At 40.1% G+C, this 18,263-nt stretch overlaps 2 protein-coding genes across 4 annotated transcripts in view; both read right to left on the reverse strand.

Annotated features, from left to right (window-relative positions):
• Positions 1-116: 116 nt before the first annotated feature.
• On the reverse strand, positions 117-9,790 carry pcolceb (procollagen C-endopeptidase enhancer b). Of its 2 annotated transcripts, none has more exons than XM_066681288.1 (9): positions 9,639-9,790; positions 6,986-7,094; positions 5,032-5,290; positions 4,726-4,850; positions 4,122-4,258; positions 2,378-2,976; positions 1,426-1,503; positions 922-1,092; positions 117-728 (listed from the first exon to the last, which is right to left on the reverse strand). In XM_066681288.1, exons 1-9 carry the CDS (start codon positions 9,725-9,727, stop codon positions 598-600), a joined length of 1,698 nt encoding a protein of 565 aa, XP_066537385.1. In that variant the 5' UTR covers positions 9,728-9,790; the 3' UTR covers positions 117-597. The 2 variants fall into 2 exon arrangements, with proteins under 2 accessions (XP_066537385.1, XP_066537384.1); XM_066681287.1 differs by having other exon boundaries at positions 1,426-1,506.
• A 1,657-nt stretch (positions 9,791-11,447) lies between these two features.
• The window catches only part of per1b (period circadian clock 1b), a 29,310-nt gene continuing 22,494 nt past the window's right edge, over positions 11,448-18,263 (reverse strand). For both annotated transcript variants that reach the window (XM_066680386.1, XM_066680385.1), the window contains exons 13-19: positions 17,713-17,859; positions 17,264-17,587; positions 16,076-16,914; positions 15,500-15,698; positions 15,076-15,268; positions 13,606-13,756; positions 11,448-13,236 (exon numbers count right to left, since the gene is read on the reverse strand). In XM_066680386.1, the coding sequence (XP_066536483.1) occupies positions 12,907-13,236; positions 13,606-13,756; positions 15,076-15,268; positions 15,500-15,698; positions 16,076-16,914; positions 17,264-17,587; positions 17,713-17,859 (2,183 nt within the window). In that variant the 3' untranslated portion in view covers positions 11,448-12,906. The remainder of the gene's footprint in view (positions 13,237-13,605; positions 13,757-15,075; positions 15,269-15,499; positions 15,699-16,075; positions 16,915-17,263; positions 17,588-17,712; positions 17,860-18,263) is intronic.

The raw sequence follows: 18,263 nt of genomic DNA on the forward strand, positions 1-18,263 counted from the left end.
CACTTATTTGCACAAAAATGCAACAGATATGTGAATTAAAAAAATTGTACTCTGTGGATTGTAATTAAAAACCTTTAATAGATTTTATAATTTAAAAATAAAAATACAATGTTCTGTGTTATTCTCCAAAACGACTTGGAATAAAATCTCTTACATTGACTTCCACTGAAAGTTAAGAAGGTTTTTATCTTCTCCTGTAAAGTTGCTATTTCGGGAGATACATGTTTTTAATTTGACAGTGACAATATATAAAACAGCATATTTTGCATTTTTACTTAAATCAGTCTGAAAAGTTTGAAATTATTGAGAAAATAATGACAGAATATTGCCGTTTGCAGACAATGTAAGTACAGGTTATAGCATTGTAGTTGTGTCTTTTTAGGAACTAAAATATCTTAAAAATATATGATATTCCTGATATTCCTAAAATCTATATTGAGGTCAATAACATTTAGAAGTGAAGAACCATTTCAGTCGATGTAACAGCACCAGAATGCACCAATCTGTTAAATGAGTATCTGTTAAAACGTGTGATACTAAAAGTGAAGGTCATAAATCCTGGTTTTTATCCTAGTAAATGGTTCATTAAAGGTGAGGTCAGCATGGTTTCTTTGCAAGATTACCCAGTGCCTTGTCGTGCACTGCCTTATAGAGAAGGACAAAGCTGGATGGGTTCAGAATGCCACGGCCATCTTCATTCACTTGACCCATCAGCACATAGTTCATTCCTGAGACAGGGAAGAATTAGAGAGATATACAATAACTTTTAAAAGATGTTCCATGAGTGACAATAACACTTGTATGTCTGAATATCTGTGAAAAACTTCTATATTCAAAGTGTATATATATATAATACAGAGTACTTCAGATAGGATAGTACTGTTCTAAGCAAGCTGTTGGAGAATGACCAGTATAGTGTACCTTTACGGAGAGCAGGACATTTCATGCAGGGAGCGGTCAGAGTGACAGACATGATTGGTCCTCTTTTGGTGATGTTAAGTCGGCCTGTCTTATGGGCTTTGATAATGGACACATCCACATCGACACTGCCAGCAGAGCCTGGGGTCATCGAAGTGACCTTACCTGTCACCACTGAAAGGGAGGGGAGTGAGTTTGAGAGTCCAGTGATAGACATTTAGATATATTTCTGTTATATGTGCAATTACATGAATATAAGAACATTTGGCAAAGCACTGCACTATACTTAAGGAGGTCCTTGATATCTAATTATTGTAATATTACAATGTCTTGTGAAGATAAACAAAGGCAACATTTGTCTTTGATGCTGTATTCAGTGTAAACATGTCAAATGTTTAGTTTCAATAAAGGAAATCTATAACATCTATAAAGAAGGGTACATTTTTTCAAAGCACATCTGGAAAAAGAAGATTAACATTGAAAGTCAAGTTTAAGGAGGAGTTTTACCAAATTGGCTGGGGCAGAAGTTGGTCAGTAGGGTGCCTGTCCTCTTGCATGGCTGTGCACACTGTGGATTTACCACTGCTGCTGAAGAAAATGGAGAAAGTTTAGTGAGCCTTGCATGTTTTGCCTGTATATTACATATCATACAAGTGCGCTCTCTCTTAAGGAGAGGAATTGGTGCCGAATTAAAAAGCAATCCACACATGGCATTGCTTTTCCAAATAAACATGAAGAATGCGTGCCAAAATGAAAAGCAAAACTGCTATTACATTGTTTTCACATTGCTTGACTTCTTTATTGAAAAACAATACACAAGGATTTACATTTTAAAAATGTCATGCTGAATTAGTGTGAGAATTAAATACAATCACCTTGAAATGTAATCAGTACACAACGGTATTATGTGCTTTAGATAGCTGATAGCCCGCCCAGGCCCAGTCGTGGTTACCCCTGGCCTCCATGAACCATTAACCTTCTTTATTAAAGAAACCTTGAAGAACCACGCCCCAAATTCGGTAGAGTACTGTGATTGGATAGTAATTGCTTTGCAATTGTGGCACGAATACAGTGCTACTCTCAGTTGAAATGCAATCCCTACTTTGCATTTTGCTTTGACACGTTCACAGCGCCACACAGTGTAATACAATACAGTTGAGCTGATTGCATTTTTCGGTGGTACATTTCGAGGTGATTGTATTCACAAATTCAGCATGTAATTTTAAAAATGCAAATCCTTGTATATTGTTTTTCAGTAAAGAATGTGAAAACAATGTAATAGCAGTTTTGCTTTTAATTTTGGCACATATTCTTCATGTTAGTTTGGAAAAGCAATGACGTGTGTGGATTGCATTTCACATTTTCCTATTGCAGTGATTGCTTTTTAATTTGGCACTAATTCCTCTCCATACTCTCTAGGACAGATGCCTCAAATGTCTGATTCTGTTGATCAACTCACTTTTCTTGCTTCCTGATGTCCCAGTAGGCTTTGGTTTAGGGGTTGCTTTTATACTAGGCTTGGCTTTAGATGTAGGTGTAGGTCTTGCTGGCTTAGAAGCAGGTTTAGATATGGTCTTAACTACAGTCTTTGGTGCTGGTTTAACCTTGGGCTTTGGTGTTGGCTTAGCCATAGATTTTATTGTAGGTTTTGGCGTAACCCTAGCTGCAGGCTTTTGTGAAGGCCTGGATTTAGGCTTGGGTGTGGGTCTAGCTGGTTTAGTCCTGTTCCCAGGCCTGACTGCTGGCTTGGGAGTCGGTCTGGCAGGCTTAGGCTTTGGGGGCCTAGATGGAGGTTTTGGTGTGAGTTTAGGCTTAACAACAACCTTAGGCTTGGGTGTGACTCTAGGTTTAGAAGTAGTTTGAGCAGGTCCATTTGGTCGACCAGAAGGAATAACAGGTAAAGGGTCCACTCTAGCTCCTGGCACTGTGTCCAGGTCTGCAGTGGGGGTCCTGGAGCCACGGGGGATGCTTTTGTAGTGTGCCATGAAGCCTGAGCCTGTCACACTTAGATCAGACACAAACTGCACCAACAAATCGTTCCCGTTGGTCACAATAACGCTGTGGCAAATAGAGAAGATTTGATTATATAGCAGTATTGCTGATGTTTCTGCTTTGTATGCTGCATACTATATATACACAACTCTTAAATTCACTTAAACATAGAATTTATTTTATCTGGAACAGCAATTTTTTTCTTCCTTTAGCATTCACAGCTGAAGTGAACTTGAGCATTAACTTAAATAAACTTAAATTTGGGCACTCTCAACTTCTTCCTTGTCATCAAGATGCAGATTGCCATTGGTTGCAGTTTGAGAAGAGGTAGTGGTTGGTTTCACATGTCTCAGAGGAAGCATGTACTTGTTCTTACCCTCCAAGTTTGGTAGTGTGACTGGGGGAGAAGTGACGGTACATTTAAAAAATATATATAGGAACCAAACTGAGTTCCTATATAAAAAAATAGGTTCTGACCTCTCAGTGCAGCCCCACAGACATAAAATCAAATGCATTGTTTATTATTTATTGCATTGTTTATTACTTATTTGCATTGCGTGGTTTATTACTTATTTAAGGGCAGCACAGTGGCGCTACATGTTGTGTCACAGACACACAGCTCCAGGGTCCTGGGGTTGTGGGTTGGAGATCCACTCGAACTGACTTTCTGTGAAGAGTTTAGTGCGTTTTCCCAGTGTTGGTGGATTGGCGACTCAAAAGTGTCCATAGGTGTGAATGTGTGAGTGTATGTTGCCCTGTGAAGGACTGGTGCCCCCTCCAGGGTGTGTTCCTGCGTTGTGCCCAGTGATTCCGGTTAGGCTCCAGACCCAACCCTGAACTGGAAAAGCGGTTACAGACAATGAATGAATTTTATTGGAAGATATTTTTTTAAACAAAGATATTCCAGCAAATACCTTTGAATATAATTTCTTAGATGGCCTAAACTATTACTACTCTACAAGTGATCCACCACTGACAGACCTTTATTTGGTATAATCATAAACATTTTTATACATAATTATATATGCTGCAAATCTTCCCACCACACTGCTGAACCTGCGCAAACAAAAGCAGCCTCCCTTTCCTGTTCTGTGGTGTTTGTAGAAAGCTAGTCCTCAAAGAGAGAGGAGCTATGCTGCTCAGTAAAATATAACACATGCCCAGACATACCACTAAAAAATTGCTTTAAAAAATGCAGATGCATGACTCACTTTGGCACTGTGTCTCCGCAGTATTTGCCTATACGCCGAGAATCATCCCTTTCCCCGCCATTAAACAGTGCCACGTAGTCATAGCGACAGTATATATCTGCCTCAACATCCAGCTTTTCAAACTTCACCTCAATCACCTGGGGAAAGAGTATGCACACATTAACAAATACACAAATAAACACAGATTTGATTACAGTGCCCTTCTTATTGAACAGGGCTGTGCTACATAGTTTTGTTACTGTATGTATAAGCTTTGAGTTGCTATGAATGGAAAAGGTGTAGCAGCTCAAGTCATAAAGAGCCTTTCATGCAACTTTTTATGCAATGCTTACCCTCTATCTCTCTCTCCCTCTCTCTCTCTCTCACACACACACACACACACACACACACACACGCTCCATAAACACTCCCTTTCAATAGGGTCCCTCAGACACATGCAAAACACATGCACTCACCAACATGTACAAATGTACAGCCACATATCTTACGGCTGCTGGAAACACCAACAGAGAAAAGTCATATATCGGTTTCACAGAGTCAAAGGAAAGACGAAGGAAAGCAGATGCGATAGAAAGAGGTGTGAAGTGAGGCTCTGCATGTTGACCATGTTTGTTGCCACGGTGATATGCCAAGAACAGCTGATGCCTGCTGGGTAATCGGAGTCTGGCCAGTTCGGAGTCTTCACTGAACCCTCAGCCTTAGTCAACCTGCCCCCACAGAACTGATTCTCTGAAGACAGACAGAGAGAGAGAGAGTAAATAAGTGAGTAAAATATATAAAAAGATATATAAATGTAAATGTGCAAGCATTAGGATGCAAGAAAATTAGGGAAAAGGATATAGAAAGAGACACAGAAAGCGTGAGATGGAAAAGACATCGCAAGAGAAAGAGGGCAAATAAAATGTCCAACCATCCATGTGTGGTTTTCCTCCACTGAAAAAGGCAAGAAATCCTCTTCCTCCTCTGCTGGAGTCTGACACCATCTCCAGCATCATGGTGTTGGAGGTAGAAATGAGTGCTCCTGGTCGGAATGTTCCACAGAAGCGTCCCAATTTCTGCACCGTGTATGAGTGACCGTTATATACGTCTAAAAAGTCATAACGACAGGTGGGGTCAGCCTCAAGGTCAAAGATCCGGAACTGGAGCATGACCACTTGACCGTCTGGGACCTGAGGAAGAGGACATGAAGCAATGTTAAAAATGTTGTCCGGTAGTATTTCTCAAAATCAAGATTTCTTTCTTTTTTTTTTTTAAGTTTTGGAGTTTCTGGGAAATGCATCTTACTATTTTCAGAAATGGCATGCATTGCATCCTCTTTTCTTATGCCAAAGAAAGCAGGAAACTGGAAGTAGCAAAGCCAGAACATTAGCTATTAAGCCACTAGCTAAATAACAATGGCCTCTCACTCTTTGAGTAGGTTGCATGGCTCGTTTTTCTCCTCTCCTCACTAGTACTTTGTGAGCCAGTTAGGCCACATACTGCATCAAGCATTTTGAACGGTCTAGTGGCTATTCCTTAGCAGTGGTGTGTTTTACATTTGTCTGAGAAAGCATGGGCTTGCTCTCAAACTTTGACTGCTGGAGACCTAGCTGATTGTCAATGACTAAACTGGAGTAAAAATTAGGTAAAAATTGAAAAAACAAATTATACGTAATGATAAAGAATGTTAAAATAATCAACCACAAAAAAGGATATTATTTTCCTGAACAGATTTATGTTCAGTTCTGTGTCCTTTGTAAGTGTATGGGAGAATTTTTGGTGCTTTATTTATAAGCGCTTTGTTGCATGTCACAAAAAATAAGAAGAATAGAAAGAAACCTTCGGAGATCACTTTTAAAAACTAGATTTTGTATTTCTTGGTAGAACATGACAGAAAAGCTTGTGTTTGGAAATCTTTTCTTAGTTTTGAGAAGTGGTAATTATATTCATACTAAGAAGCACAGGAAAATATCTGTATACAGTTCATTTTGAAAAAGTATATAAAAAAATAAATGTTTTAGTGGGGAAAAAAACACAAAATACTTTAAGCTTGTTAGTGTTTTCCATCAAGTGCAATGAACTGTTCAGTGGTGCTGTGTTAGCAGCAGATGGAAAAGAAGTGGTAGCTTGAAACATCTGTTTGTCCTCACACTGCGAGGTTGGTGGTAATTGTGTGTGACTGGTGGTTTCCCAAGTGTGACGGATGAAATAAAAATGACTAATAACTGTTGACAAATTTGAATAAAATTTTTGAAGCTACTAATTTTGGAATGCAAAATACAATATACAAAAATATAACTAAACATGATTTTAATAAGGCGCAGCAGGTAGTGTCGCAGTCACACAGCTCCAGGGACCTGGAGGTTGTGAGTTCGATTCCCGCTCCGGGTGACTGTCTGTGAGGAGTTGGTGTGTTCTCCCCATGTCCACATGGGTTTCCTCCGGGTGCTCAGGTTTCCTCCCACGGTCCAAAAACACACGTTGGTAGGTGGATTGCCGACAAAATAATATCCATAATAAAGTCATATACTAATTAGAATAACAGTCCTGACTTCTCACTGCACTCCACTCCCCTCCACTCATTGTATGAATTTAATGGTTATATTCCATCAACAGCAGCTGACTTAATTTAATGGGAGACTAGGTATTGGATGATAATAGTAAGTACTTGACTTTCTTGAGCAGAGTATTGATATTGGTCAAGCTAACACAGTCAGTAATAGAAAATCACAGTGCATTATTCAATATTTGTATTTATCAGGTGATTTTGAAGGATATGCCCAGTACCTTTGCACAATACTGTATACTTGCATATTTCTACAGCTGTATGCATTAAATACACACTAAATGTATGGTTGCTACAGAGAGGGAGAAGAGGGACTTACAGTGATGTACCAGGTACATTTAGAGTTGGATTTGTAGTGGGTGGGAAATCCTTCACTAGCCACAAAACCTGATTCTGTTACTAAATGACCCCCACATAGGAAAACAGGCCTAGAGAAAGAGAGACAGAGACAGAGATTAGATATTTTCTCATATTTAGAAAAATAAAAGGCATACATTTTTGGAAAAAATCTTGAAATGTGATAAACACACAAAGTGCATACAATCTGACTGTCAAGATACACAGCAAGCCACTCCACCAACAGAACAAAATCCCTTAACCACCCCTCATTTCTCGTGTGCACAAATCACACACATACACTCACTCATTCACTCATACACACACACACACACACACACACACACACAACCTGCTCTATTACTACTTAAACTATGTAGTTAAATGATGTACTTTTTTCCATGTGATGAATTAAAAACAATTTTCTTTAAAACAAATGAACCAAATTGTATAATTTGGTTCATCAAATATAAGTTTTTTTAAAAAGGCACTTATAGAAATCAGAGTCTTTACTGGGTAAACTGACACACTCTACCAACACACACACAAAACAACAACAAAAAAACCACACAAACACAAAAACAACAATAACAACAAAAAGAAAAACACACAAAAAAACAGCAAAAAAAGAAACCACACACACACAAACAACAACAACAAAAAGAAAAACACACACACAGACACAAACACACACACACACACACAGACGCACACATACACAGACGCATACACACACACACACACACACACACACACACACACACACACACACACACACAAATGCTATAAAACAGCTCAGTTTCAAATGCACATTAAACACACACTCCAGTTCATGGATAATCAAAAGCAGTCATTAAATAGACCCTGCTTTTCAGGCCTTTCATATAGTCATCTGTAAGTGCACTGAGACTGAGACTTTGGACATGTTTACCCATAAACACTCTGCCTGACATAACTGGAGAATCACAAAACAGATTAGAACTCCATTGTGAAAAGTTCTGATTTTCCTAATTCATGCCTTACATGAGGGTTTAGCAGTAGATTAGTGTTTTAAGAAACAGAAGTCAAATAAAACTGCCTCTTGTTATTGCAGTTTATGTAAATTCCATTTCAGAAGTCAAAAATATCTTTTCACATTGTTGTATCCTTTCTTTAGTGACATATATTTAGCATAAAGTACTACAGCACTATACAATACAATACACATTGTGGTTCATTTGCATTTCTAGTAAAATTGCTTTTAAAAACAACCTACATATCAAGAGACAATCCTTAAGCTTAAATTATTTATTCATCCATCCATTATCTGTAAGCATTTATCCTGTTCAGGGTCGCGGTGGGTCCAGAGCCTACCTGTTATCATTGGGCGCAAGGCGGGAATACACCCTGGAGGGGGCGCCAGTCCTTCACAGGGCAACACACACATTCACTCACACACTCACACCTACGGACACTTTTGAGTCACCAATCCACCTACTAACGTGTGTTTTTTGGACTGTGGGAGGAAACCAGAGCACCCGGAGGAAACCCACGCAGACACGGGGAGAACACACCAACTCCTCACAGACAGTCACCCCGAGCAGGAATCAAACCCACAACCTCCAGGTCCCTGGAGCTATGTGACTGCAACACTACCTGCTGCACCACCGTGCCATCCTTATATATTCACATGCATGTGAATTTTTTATTATAAATTATTAAATAATACACATGCATCTGAAGGGGTAAAGTTAAAAATCTTTCAAAATAGAAAGAAAATGGGACTCCTGGCAACTATACCATATGTGGTAGGCCACCACAGGTGTTATATTGAAACCTATAACATCTAGCATAGCTGAAAAAAAGAAAGGCAAGTAAAAGCAAGGCACTATGTCTGTCCCCCCTGTCCCCCCCACTCTCTTTCTCAGACTCCTCCAGCTGTAGTCAGGCAGAGTGTGTTCATGTGTTTAGGGGAGGGTTTTGGAAATTGGCTGAATGTAGCAGGTGAGGATTTTTCAATTTTCAAAAACTAGCTTACATTCCCGTCTTACTACAAAATGACCTACTCCAGCTTTAATATGCACTTTGAAAATTTGAGTATGAAGAAAGATTAAAATATCTTAAAATATAATATTAAAACCATCACATAAAGTAAATTGTAATAATATTTTAATATATTAATATATTAATTAATGTATTAATATTTTAATAAGCACTAATAAGCACTAACAGAAACTTTATTTTAACATGTAAAGAAAATAAAAGTGCTGTAATTCAAGATATTAAAATCTATCCATATTCCAGTCACTAAATACAACTAACTTTATCTAAAATAACACAAAATACATTTAATTTGACACTTCAATACATTGATAAACAAGTATTATGCAGTTCTACGGATCAACACATTTCTACACATTACACAACAGAACTGTGGCCCATGAATGCTACCATATTATTTTTTTTTCTTTTACAAAAGTGCAAATCTGCTGCACTATTTAACAAATTAAGCAACTTATGCCTCAAGTTTTATCAAAGTTCTTCAAGTAGCGGTAGGAATGTGGAGCCCCCACTCCCAAGCTGCCACACACACGCACACACACACACACATACATACATACATACCTGCATAGTCACCCTCACACACTCCTCCTTACCTTGTGAAGTTGGTTTGGCTTTGTCCTTTGACACATTGCAGCCCCAAAAACAGCAGCCCCACATACCAGGCACCCACACCACCCCTCATTCTTCCCTTCAGAAAGTACAGATGAGGACAGAGTGAGAGAATGGAGGAGAGGAGGAGACTCCAGGGATGTGGAGGAGGAGAGAGGAGGCTATGTGAAAGGAGGATTGAAGAAGGAGAGAGAGAGAGGGAGTGAGGGGGGCACAGAGAGAGTGAGTGAGTGAGAGAGAGAGAGAGAGAGAGAGAGAGAGAGAGAGAGAGAGAGAGAGAGAGAGAGAGAGTTGTAAGAGTAAAGGGAAAACAGGAATGGAAGTGATGGGATGGCTCCCAAACATGTCCTTAATCCAAATCTGTTTATTGTGTCTAGTGTCTGAACAGAGCTTTGACTTCGTGTGTTTTGTGGGGAAAGCTGTGTGTTTGGACATTTTTTTTGTCCTCAGTGTTTGTCAAATGGTCAAGGATCCAGTTTACAAATGGTGAGAGTGAACACTGATGTTTGTATGTTGGAGTGAAAGTCCACACTCCTGAAGTATAGGCTTAACTCTTTTCCTATTGGCTGCCTGCCCTTCACCCTCTCTCTCTCTCTCTCTCTCTCTCTCTCTCTCTCTCTCTCTCTCTCTCTCTCTCTCTCTCTCCGTGAATAGGGCCAGTCTGAACCCTCATCGTACCTTTAACAGGAAGCCTTCTACCATGTAAATACATTTTAATGAACTCTGTTACTACAGTGGAAGGCCTGTGTGAAAACCATATTTAGGTCTTAGAAGTTGTTCAGCCCTGTTTTATTCTGTGAACTACTTAGTTTGATATAGTACACAAAAAAGTGTTATGATCTGTAGCAGAACACTTTTTAAAAGTTCTTTGAGGTTAAAATCTCTATCAGAACTTTATCACAGCAACTGTTCACATAATGGATCATTTATTATAAAAGGTTCTATGAGGAAGGAAATAGAACCAATCAGCTGTCCAAAGATTTACAGTCAAATGGTGCTTTGAGGGATCATAGTTTGATACAGCCATTGATTTCTCTAAAAACCCAGAAAAAAACACATTTTAAAGAGTGTAGCGTGCATTAAATGGCACAGATACACTCTTAAATAAAGGTTATGTGATGCAGTAGAGGACACACTTGTAAAAAAAAAAAGGGCCAATAACTAATAGCTGTTTACCAAGTTTTCCAAAAGCTTTAATTTTTTTAAACAAGAGATAGTGTGCATATTCAGAACTGCAAAGGTTCGTGTATCTATTCCAATGCAATGCTTCAAACAGTGTGCCATGCAGTTTTCCACTCTTCGTTCTTCTGTTTCTGTGCAGAAGTTTGGAGCTGGGTAGAACATAAGCCTGGGCCACTGGCACCAGTAACCCTGTGATTTAATACGCCTTGATGATCCCTAACTGTCTCTGTAATAATAATCATCATAATTGTCCTTGTGTCTGTTTGTTACACTAAAATGAAATGTGAATGCAGGCCCATTTCTGCCTGTTACTGCGAGTGCCACAGTGTTTGTGCCTGTAAAACCACTATGTGGCCACGTCAAGGGCTTTTTAAAGCTCACTGCACATTCTTGTCTTAAACTGGAGGAGAGTTGAGGTTTAGAACAACAACAAAAAAAACATCTCTTCCTGACTTTGCTTCTAAAGCCTACGGCGCCCATTTCAACGTATTATCTAACACAATGAAAATACTGTCGCCATAAGTGTTGTTTTGGTTTTAAGCAAATGCTAACACACCACAGAAGTGTGAACAAGATTTTATTTTCTTTTCTTTTTTCATACAAAGAAATTCACAAAACAAAACAAAAACAACAACTTACAAAGTGCTCAGGATCACTGAAGCTGAATACAACATGGTTGAAACAGAACAGAGCGATACAGAAGAGAAAAGAAACATGTTAGAAAGAGAGACAGAGTGCCACAATGGTCCAAAGTGATCGTTTGAAAGTCCACTGCATTTTCTAAGCCTATCATTTTCTTCTCTGATTGCCAAGCTCGTATAACTGAAGTGAGCAACTACAGTGAGAAAGGGGACCACACAGGCACCACAGCATCCGTTTTAAAAGGCCCTTTAGGCTAGGAGGGTCCATTTTACTGCCCTTCATCTCTATTTCTCATGTTCCACAAAGGATGCCACAGGATGCAAAGGCCTTTTAGAACTTTTACTGTTATCATGAATGTGGAGATTAAAAAGGAAGTGAAATGACCAATCAGAGCTGGTGATAAGACTAAATTGTAGCCAATTATTCTTACCCAGCTCTTTAAGAGCTCATTTCAGGAAGCTGCAGTTAAAAAACACTTCTGCTGTCAAGATGTTATGAGCAATCCACGTGTGGATTATACAGATATAGCACAGAGAATACAAACATACGGACAGAGCCGACACCAACGATGTATAAAAATATTCACAATCCTCCAAAAATAAATTCAACCTGTGGATATTTTCTTGATTAAATTTGGTCGAAATGCACAAGTAGAATGCAGAGCAAACGTCTGCAAAGGCAGTTACACTGACCCAAGCCACCCAGAATGCACAAGACTGTATATGCTTGCTCCTGCTAAGCATTACTACACGTTAATCTACTTGCTGACTGATTTTACTAATGCTGAAATAGTTCAGACTAGGTTGGTCAGAGTGAGGCTACTTTACAACATACAGTCCTGTGGATTCTCAAGTTTGGAGCCAAAAAACAACAATGTAAAAGGGTCTTATGTTGATCACCTCTCTTTCCCTATTAAATGAAGTCATCCAAAAATGTAATCAGTTCTATGGGAGAGAGAGACTCATGGCAGCGTGCAGAGAAGTGATGTCACAGTTTTACAGTAAAGTGGCCTTTATTTCACATTCATTGTCTGTCAGTCTTTCTGGCTTGAATCACTACTGATTTGCATTCACCTTTATAAATAAAAAAACGTTTTTATTTGAATAAAAACAAACAAAAACTTTAGTGTAAGAGCACATGACAAAATGACACAATGCTATCCTCCACTGCATCATTGGTAACACTCAGAACATTATTGTAGTGATGTTGTTTTGGCCAGAAGGTCAGTAGGCTTGGCCTAAAGGCTTTAGTCCTCTTCAAAAGCACAATGTACAATCAGTCTGATAACCATGATCCAGTACAACATCTGACTAGTGTCATGGTTAAACGTGTGCATTTTCAAAAGTACCTGTTGCCACTAGCAACACCTGCTGATCAGCAGTAAATTTGTAGTCAGAAATCCACCAAAATATGGCAAATTAAATCACTTTAGTGACTCATGTCCGTCACGTTCCCACTCTTCTCCTCATCCATTTGTGTGGTAACTTCTTGCCCCTCAGTGGCCATTTCCTGGTCACTGATCTGTGACGTCATAACGCCACTTTCTTTCTCTTCCTGCTCTTCTTCTCTCCACTGCCCCACCTCTCCATCCACATCTGCCTCTCCCTCTTCCATTGCTGTGTCTGTCTGGTGGTGTTTATCAGGAGTGGAGCCATCTTCTGTCACCTCCAGCACACTGCACAGCTCCATCTCATGGATCTCCACATCAAAGGGGGCTGCTGGCGGCACTGAGGGAGGAGACATACAGCCCACACAGGCCTGAAGGACAGGAGACAAACAAGAAAATTACAATTCATGTCACCATTCAAGATATAACAGACCACAAAAGCATGCATCACTATAAAATATCCTCTGACAGCATTTACATGTTGTTTGGGACTACACAGCAAATTCACCCGTGTTAAATTAACACTGATATTGTAATAATTGAACAATCTCAGCATTGAGTTAACACTAACAGTGTTGATTTAACACTGGTGAACTTGCTGTGTATAGCCACCTAAAAATATAATCTATAAAACACAGGTGTCATGTAATGTAATGCAATGTAACATTATTTATGCTACAGATTAAAAAAGTCAATTCAGTAGTTAGAAAGTGGTATGGTATTATAGTACAGGAACTCACAGATATGTTTATGGCACGAGGGAGGCGTCCTGTGCGGATCCAGGGATGCACCTGACTCAGCTCCTTCTTTTGCTCCTCAGTGAAACGAGGTTGATGCTTCTGCATGGCTCTCAGAGCAATACGATCCTCACGCAGTACAGTCTCTCTGTCTCTGTCACACACATAAAACAAGCTTATTAAACATCCCCAAGCCACCTGTAAAGCAGTTTTATCCTACAGTCATATGCAATATTTGGGCACACCTGGTAAAATACACATTCTCTATAGAGAACATGTTTCAGCATATTTTTATTATAATAATAATAAGTTTAAATTAATAACACATTCCTCATACCCAATTTAACAATACCAGAAGACAAAGAAAGACACAAAAACATATACAAGTACAAGCACAAATAGGAATGGGGAGAGTGGGTAGCCAGCCGGTGAACAGTGCAGATACAACAGTGTTAAAACAAGCTCACTAAATTTACAGTCACCGTAACCAGTCACACAGGTGACCCTTGGTTCACATTAGCATTAAAAGTAATAGCAGGTCTCAAGACAGTGGGCAGCAGTGATTATAAAATGATGCATAGACATTGTTTACATGCTGACTTTAACATTTGAGTCCATTTCAAAGCACACCATACAATGTGAGGAAAAAAAGCTGATGAATGGAGCAATAGAAATGGTCTAAAATATTTGAATTATTGTCTTTGTATATTATCTTACGTTAAAGAGGGTGTTATCATCTCTGGTAAATCTGTTATTTGCTGAAAAATGTCAAACTATACTGGAATCATGTTGTTTATGTTTGCTTCCTGTAAAGCATGTATTTATTTATTTTGACTTAGGAAACAGGTCTAGTCAAACGTTCATAAATATATATTCAGGCAATGGTACTGAACATATTAAACTGCAGCAGGGGTCATTAACATACATCCTGGGGGCACAGGTGAGTTCCCTGCTCCAATATACCAAATTAGCAATTAGCAAATTAGCAAGATGTTTTAGGGTGACCAGATCTGAAAACTTACATTTTACGTTTCAGCATAGCTGCTCGAGATGAGGGTAGGTACATGAGCTTTGCCTGACGTAAACAAGGACTACTGACGTGCAGACTGACCAATGAAATGTTTACAGAGAAGGTTCAAGGGAACCAATCGGAGTAGGGGAGGGCGGGACTAGTTTGTGAACGAAACGCTTCTCGAAATTCTATGTAAGCTCAAGAAAAACAAAATCCCGGACGTTTGTGAAATTGAGAGGACATGTCCGGGTAAAAGAGGACGTCTGGTCACCCTATTATATTTAGCATGTTAAGAAAGTAGTAATCAGAAAACTGTACTGGAATCTTGCCCTCCTGGTTGAATTGACTTGATCCCTGATTCACAGGAATTCAAAATTTAATTCATAATTTAAAGATGTTGTTTTATGAATGTGTCTTTCAACCAGAGTTTGATGTGCATGACTATTTGTTTATTCTCCAACCTGATAGGCAACTGATAAGTCATCATGATCTTCTCATCTGTGTCAGCCATGAGAAGCCAAATGGGGTCCTGCAGAACACACTTGATGAACTGTGCCTCTCCGTCGCCCCCTGCTGTTTGCTTTCGAGAATGGTCATTCTCTGAAGAGTCTATGCTGCCAAAGTACTTGCTGGTGTGGCTGCTCTGACTGCTTCCTTCAGGGAGACAAGATAAACATTTGCTCTTAAATTAGTTACTAGGTTCCAGCTCAGAAATGTCCAAAGCAATAGACAAAATCAAACTATAGTAAAGTCCTTAAGTATACTAAAGTTTAATTATAGGGAACTGTAAATGTGTACATGTACATTACGACACTGTCACTGCCCAAGAGTCAACTTAACAAACTGGGGCTAGTCATTTTCAAAGATGGCAAGTGTATGACTCACTAGTTCCACTCCCAGATGAGCTGCAACCATTTGAGCCAGATCCAGATGACCCTGAGCCAGAGCCTGAGGACCCAGTGCCGGAGGAGCCGGACCCTGACGCAGCGGAGCCTGTGCCAGAGCGAGAGTCCTCCTGCAGCAGCAAGTCAAGAAGGTCGCTAGAGGTGGACATGGCATCCTGGTTTGACTCATTGGCTTCTCCCTTAGGAGGAAAGAGTTTTCACAGAGTTAACCACATGCAATAAAATACAAATAAGGATTTTAGTACATGGCTTCAGGTCAATGAAAACATTTCCAGTGCCTTCTGCTCGTCAAGGTCTGACCATTGCATTAGGAATGACATTCAGCTATGTATAACAATTAAGTTATGTAATAAAATAATTACATTAAAAAGATAAAGCAAAATGACTAATAACTTCTAAAAAGTTAAACTAAAGTCTACAATCATGATAACCAGTGCCTACAAATGAGGCCCTGGCAGCTAAACCATTACTGCACTGTAACAGGCCAAAGAGATCTGACATAGGTTTAATTTTTCATTTAATGTCTGTCTATTGGACAAACAAGATTTTGCCTTACATTTTCATTTTCTTTGGAATCTCCTGCAGGACTTCTCTGATTGGTTGTAGCTTGTGCTACAGTGCTGCCTGCCTGTCCTCCTACAGGAGGCGTGACCTGTTGCCCTGAGGCCAGAGCCGATACTGCCTCTAGTCGGCTGGTGGGCAACTCCTCCAGTTGGAGCAGGTTGAGAGGAGAGGAACATCTAGACTGGAAGAGGGGAGACTCTGCGCCCTCTCTCTCAATACCTCCCTCTCTTTGGCTGCATGACTGGGGCGTGCTGCTCCGTGACGGGTTTGGTGGGGCTGGGGTGGCAGTTTGAGGGACTGCTGGAGGGGCTGTGCTGACAGCTGGATATGGAAAAGCCAGGTTTGGGTTGTAGAAAGATTGGGGCATGACTGCAGGACCAGGCTGAGCCAAGGAAGTCCCCATTTGTGGAAACATATAATTTGGCAGTACCAATGCCATCATGGGGGGTACAATGGATGGTGCCATCTGAGGATTCTGAAGGGGGAAGCGAAGACCAGGCTGCATGGAGGGGTCTGTGACAGGCTGAGTGAGGGGTGGGTATAGGGGGTAAAGTGGCAGCATGCCCGGTGGATAAGGTACAGAGGGTAAGCTATTTTGGGAGCCCACTGAAGGAGGCCAGGAAGAGGAAGTGGTAGGAGGCCCCAGGGGAAATGAGGGGTTAGGGGGTCCATTTTGTGCAGGTGCTCCAGTAGAGAGACCTCCAGCGGGGCATGTCTGGCCTAAAGAGCTCCCTTGCTCTGAAGCCTGCTGATGTTTCAATCTCTTGCCACCTCTGCCACGCCTTCGACCACTGCTGCCTATTGCAGGGTAATCACGTGAACAACGCACACCTGAGAGAGGTCGGGGGACAGACAGACAGACACAGATTATTTGCATTATGTGTTTAATCAAAAAGTAGTATAGTTTTATTCATTATCTACTTTACTTTCTCCTTTATTTTTTTGTTAAAATCTTTTTTGCAGCTAAAAAGTTTAGTGTGTACTGGAAGACAGATCAGTTATCGTGCCTCAAAACAAAATTTTAAAAGTTTAATTATTACATTTATGGCATTTAGGAGATATCATTTTCCAGAGTGTCTTATAATTGTAATCACGTTACAATTATCATCTAATCATTGCAATCTCAGTGGTCACAGTAACTGACATTACTAGTGTGCATACGTAACGTTTAAAATATTACCTCTAGGGAGTGGTGTGGTAGTATGGCGTCTTAGCGCTGAAGCTGGGTCGAATACCCGCAGTTCGCTCAGGTCTTTGAACCGCCACAAGAAGTTCTGCTCTTCTTGCTGCGTGTGAGCAGAAAGCACCTCTTTGGTCAGACCTAATCTTCCTCCTCCTGCACCACCTCCTCTTCTGCTCGATTCTTTCTCAGCTATATGTGCAGGACTGGGTGGATTTGCGGGAGGAGGCAGAGATGGGGTGGCTGTGATGGTGGGGGGAGGAGGGGGCTGAATGACAGGAGGTGCTAGAACAGGAGTCATAGGAGCTTCCTCCATTACAATATCTAAGAGAGAAAGAGAGAGAGAGAGAAATGTGGATTTAACCTGGAAGCAATCAATATTTGAAAAAAAATCAAGACATGCAATTTGGCACAATTAAAGCAAAATACTGGTCCACCAAGACACTCACCTGACTCGGGGGGTTTCTTGTCTCCCACATGGACAATTGTGCTGCTGAAACTGCACTGAGATGTGACTGATGCTACACTCTCTGCTTTACTGTGTAATGTCAAGGCTGGCAGTGGTGTATTTTCACCAACTAGAGCTACTGACGGACCTGAAGTGTGCAGACAAATATAAATTCAAATGCACAGTCACTATAATCTGTAAGCCATTACCTTAAAGGCTAAGCACCAGCTATATGAAAGTGTCAAGAAATAAATACAGTGGAATTTGAGTTCCTAACTTGTGTTTATTGATAGTCAGAAAACATGTTATTTCTTACTAATTCAAGGAATAAGGTTTAAAAGACCGTTGGTGGACAACAACTCTAGAAGTCGCATTTAATTTAATGCAAAATGACGAAAAGGTGTGTTGTGTTTTGGCTGCAATAATTCAATGTACAGTGGGACATCTGTGCAAAAATGGCCCAAAGATCCCAAAATATCCAGAAAATGGACTAAATTTGTTAACTTTAAACGGGCACTTTGGAAAGGACCATGCGCTCACTCCGTTGTCTGT

Source organism: Hoplias malabaricus, chromosome 9, assembly GCF_029633855.1.
Source record: "Hoplias malabaricus isolate fHopMal1 chromosome 9, fHopMal1.hap1, whole genome shotgun sequence".
Classification (NCBI taxonomy): domain Eukaryota; kingdom Metazoa; phylum Chordata; class Actinopteri; order Characiformes; family Erythrinidae; genus Hoplias; species Hoplias malabaricus.